This window comes from Fukomys damarensis, unplaced genomic scaffold, assembly GCF_012274545.1.
Source record: "Fukomys damarensis isolate Sample0158 unplaced genomic scaffold, DMR_v1.0_HiC HiC_scaffold_36, whole genome shotgun sequence".
In the NCBI taxonomy this organism is placed as follows: Eukaryota; Metazoa; Chordata; class Mammalia; order Rodentia; family Bathyergidae; genus Fukomys; species Fukomys damarensis.
Window position 1 is genome coordinate 13188689 of NW_022900948.1, and position 4588 is coordinate 13193276.

The window sequence follows — 4588 nt, forward strand, 5'->3', positions numbered from 1 at the left end:
TGAAAATGTAATTAAAAACTTACCAACAAAGAAAAGCCCAGGCCCTGATGGATTCACTGCTGAATTTTACAAGACATTTAGAGAAGAACTACTACCATTACTCTTCAAACTTTTCAATGAAATTGAAAGAGAAGCTATACTTCCAAATTCATTCCTGGAAGCAAGTATCACTCTGATTCCCAAACCAGAGAAAGATACAACCAAAAAGCAATTGCAGTTATCTTTATAAAAAATAAAATGATCTGGGCATGATGGTACACACCCATAATCCCAGAACCCCAGAGGCTGAGACAGGAGTACTGCCACAAGTTCAAGGCCGGCCTGAGGTACACAATGAGTTCAAGATTGAACTCACTACAGAATGAGACCTTGTCTCAAAAAACAGGGGGTGGGGATGGGCAAAAATGCAAATGGCTATGTAGTCTTGGTGGTAGAAAACTGAAGGAGTTGCTCTCTGATGTGGTAGGGGATGGGGGCACTTGTGATAGACAGCAAGTGATCACTGCAGAGCTTGGCAGATTCTAGAGCTTGCTTAAACTCTAGAGTTTCAGTGGCACTAAACTTCTGGGGAATCTTGGGCATAGCATGAATTAATATGAAGTACTATTCAGTCATAAAGATAAATTTGAATCATTTGTAGGAAAATGAATAGCTCTGGAGACCACAATACTACGTGAAATAAATCAGACACAGAAGATTAAATGCCACACGGTTTCTCTGGTGTGAGAGGCCCAAAATATAAATAATTTAAAGAGCAAAATAAATGAGAGGTGGCAGGAAATAGAGAGGTAGACTGTAGAAATGGGAAAGGAACCTGGGAGAGGAGGGAATGGGAAGGGCAGGGAGAAGTGGGAGTAAAATGATCAAGACGTGATAGGTATAATGCACCAGTTCCCCAAGATGAATGTAGTCATGATTTGTCACAAATATATACTAATAAAAATATATTTTTAAAAAAATTTTGGTACAGGGGAGTGAACTCAGGCCCTTGCACTTGAGAGGCAGGCAGAGGAACCACTGAGCCAAATCCCTGGACCTAAATTTAAAATTTTTAAAAACAGAATGAATTAAAGTTGTGACCCTTGTCTTCAGAGAAATGTTCAATCAACCAACCTCACATCCAATCCAAGTAGTTCCCAGATCCTTGTCACTAATGTCAACCAGATGAAACCTGAGTTTGCCAAGCTGCTTTGGACAATATGATGTAGACTGCTGGCTGCCACCCTCCTCTCCCCAGGATCGGCCTTAGAGCTGGGTAAGCCCCCTAAATGCAGGGTGCAGCCTGATCCTTCTCCCTGGAAGCCAGGGTTGTACAGCTCGGGTCAACCACTACCCTGGTTCCTTGCCCCTTTCCCAGATGACTCTGTGGCCTCAGAGCTAAAAGAGCCCCTCCACTTGTGTCTTTTTACTTTACTCCATCCCTCACAGGCCAACTTTCCCACCTCCCCTCTTTTGAGCTGATACCTTCTGAGGGGCATGTGAAGAAGGGCTTCAGTATGTTGTGCATGGTCCTCAGCCTCAGTTCCAAGGCTTCCCTCTGCTTCTCTTTCTCTTGCAAGGCCTCCTTGGTCTTCTCCCTATCCGCCTGGCAGCTGTTTAGCTGCTCCTTGACAGCCTGGTGACCCCTCTGCTCCTCCTGTAGTGCTTCTTGACTCTGAGCCAGCTCTTTACTGGACTCCTGCAGGTCCTCTTCCTTCTGCCCCAGCTGAGCTATTCTTTGGTGGAGCTGCTGCCTCAGGCTGCTGTTAGTGGCTTCCAGAACTCTGTTCATGTGCTGGAGCTGCTGAGAAACCTGCAGATCTGTTTGGCCATAAAGAAAAATTTGGAGGGCTTCTCCTCCAGCTATGCCCTAGTGCTCTGAGACAGCAGCATCAGACCCTTTTGTGCTACTTGGGACTTAATCTAACAAGCTGAAATATAAAACCTGGCTGTGTAAAGCTAAAGGGCACTATGCTAAGTAAGGAAGATTTAGGAAGCCAGGGCACTCTAAGATGTACCAGGCTGGGAAGCAGACCCAAAGTTAAGCATGTGTGGGTAATGACTATGGGCCTTGTTGAAGGGAGGGCAGTTTTGAGGGCCAGACCAGGAGTAATTTGGTGTGAGAGGGAAACGGGGGCAGCCATACTCACAGCGCACTCCCAGGCAGATAACGGCCACCCCTAGCAGCAGGCAGGTGAGGAGCAGGCCAAGTAGGAGGTGTTGCAAGCAGGAGGCAGGGCCTAGGGGACAGAGATGGGTGTCAGTCCCTGAAAAGACTTTATAAACCAAGGGGATGGGGGTTAGGGTTCCTGGGGAAAGCATCCCTCAGAGAACAGCAAAAGAGCGTTGTGGGTTTTGTTAGGTAGTGGGTGTTTTGCAGGTAGAGATTAGAGGTGTTTCAGAGCAGGCTGGGGACTATAACTGGTAAGGAGGATGGACGGACTCTGCCCAGTAGGAGAATAACCAAACCTCGTGGAGAGAGGGAAAAGGTTGAGCGAGAGGGATGTGTGAATGGGGACCATCCACAAGGGGGCGGGTTGTGATCTAGGCCGACAAGTTAGGATAAGGCTGAGCCGGGTGGAAACCGGTCACCATGGCGGGGGCCCAGCACTTTCCTTGCGGGGACCCGCGCGGGAGCCTCCAGTCCGCCCCCTGCGCCCCGCATACAGGCGCGGGGCCGGGCAGCCGTGGGCAGCGCGCGCGTGACTCGGGAGAGGCGACACCCACAGGAGAGAATCCGCGCGACAGCCGGCGACTTTGCAAAGATCCAGGACGCAGTCTTCTGCTCCGAACTGACCCCTGCGGAAGGCGGGCGTCCTGTGGGAACACGGGAAGCCCTGGGGGATGCCCCTCTGTTCACCCTGCTCCTCGCCACACTGAGGGCCCAGACTGCCCGGTGTCGCCCTCTGAACCTGCCCTCAGACACTGCAACACCTGGAGTCCCTGGGCAGCTCCCCCTTTGGTTATCTTTTATCCCTGATCAGTTCCTCCGGGCCATTACTTGCCGGCGCCGCCCCTCCCCCTTGCTCTCATTTGTTTCTTATCCTCTCTTTTCTCTCGTCCCAGCAGAACCCATCTCCCCCAGGGCTGCCAGGACACGGTCCCCCTGCACCTGTCACCCACTGGGGTCTCCACCTGGCCCAGATCTGTCTTCTTCCTTCAGCTCCCTTTCATCCTGTTCTCATTCTTCTCTTTCCCCCAAACTGCCCTCCTTCCCCTCCACAAACACATCCCGGGGTTCCCCTTACCTGCTCTGTCCCCTACCCCAGAGGAAGCCAAGCCCACCCCTCCAGGGACTGTAGGCACTTGAACATTCTCATAGGTGAGGTCTCCGTCCCCATCCCCGTCCTCGTAGGCCTCCGCATCTGCAGAGAAAAGGAAGCCCAAAGCGGGAATCAGAAATGGGCTATCAAGGGGTCAGGGATATAGGATCAGGGAAGGCCCTTCCCTCTTACCTGGTCCTAAGCGGCCAGAGACGCTTTTCTTCAGGGGAGCCTTCACAAACCGCAGGTCTGCATAGGTGATGGCATCAGCCATTGTCCTCAGCACCTTTGCCCCACCTGTCTCCCCTCTCATCCACCCCAAGCCCCCCCTGCCTGCTCTCTGTCCCTCAGTCTTAGGCTCAGTGCTCTCTCTGTGACTGCACTTTGCCCTCTGACTTCAAGACGCAAAAGAGGAACATGTAAGTCTCCAGCAGATGGGCTCAGTGGAGCGGAAGCATCCCTGGGTCAGAGCCAGAGGGGTAGGGGAGGGACACTGAGATCCTGAGCACAGGGGTGGGGGCCGGGCAAGTGTTCCCCCCACCTTCAAATTTTCTAGACCCCCTCTGGCCCTATACTGAGATCCACACGCCTGTCCTCCTAGTTATCTGCCCTAATTTGCCCTCCCTCCCTGCTGACTGCCAGTTCATCAATGTGTATTTGGAGCTCTTTTGTGCCCAGCTGACCCCAGACCATCTCCCAGTCAATCCTCCCCAAGTTTCTCCCTTAGTTTCTTGTCATTTGAGGGTTTCCAGTAGGTCCATGGATTCCCAGAAAGGGGCTCCTAATTTGGGAGGCTTAGGTGAGGCCCGTGTCCCCCACCAGGTTGGGGGCTTTAGGGTGGACCCAGATGCCCTCCTGCTAGCTTCACTGAACTGCCACACAGAGAAGGCCTCACTCGAATGTCCTTCCTCAGGATGTGGCAGCTCCTTGGGGATGCAGGGAACACATGACCAACTGATTTCCCTGTAAACACCACAGACTCTTGCCTCACAGCTCTTCCCAACCCTTCCTCTCTGCTATCCAGATAATCACACCCATAGCCGGCCAAGACCTTCCTTCTCCCACTCTGAGACTGCCAGCCTGGGACATCCTCTGTGCCCCCACAGAGGATCCAAGCTGAATCCAATGATCAGAGCCTCTGGAACAGGATTGTGCAGGGCTGAGGGCAAGGGGCAGCCACTGCTGGAGCATCTCAGAGGAACCCTTGTGCGCCCCGCAGGGAACAAGGGGACCCATGAGCACAGAGCTGCACAGTGACCAAGAAGTGCTTCGGCTTCCTTGCCAGAAGTGAGGCAAAGACAGTTAAAGTTTTTCCTAAAGCAAATAGAGGAAAAGAAAAAAATGTG

The 4588-nt window shown here is 52.0% G+C and overlaps 1 protein-coding gene across 1 annotated transcript in view; it reads right to left on the reverse strand.

Moving 5' to 3' along the window:
- Nucleotides 1-4309, reverse strand: part of Cd72 (CD72 molecule) — an 8040-nt gene extending 3731 nt beyond the window's left edge. The window contains exons 1-5 of the mRNA XM_010619326.2: nt 3435-4309; nt 3228-3344; nt 2707-2796; nt 2130-2219; nt 1465-1800 (exon numbers count right to left, since the gene is read on the reverse strand). Coding sequence (XP_010617628.1) covers nt 1465-1800; nt 2130-2219; nt 2707-2796; nt 3228-3344; nt 3435-3555 — 754 coding nt within the window. The 5' untranslated portion in view covers nt 3556-4309. The remainder of the gene's footprint in view (nt 1-1464; nt 1801-2129; nt 2220-2706; nt 2797-3227; nt 3345-3434) is intronic.
- Between the last annotated feature and the right edge of the window lie 279 nt (nt 4310-4588).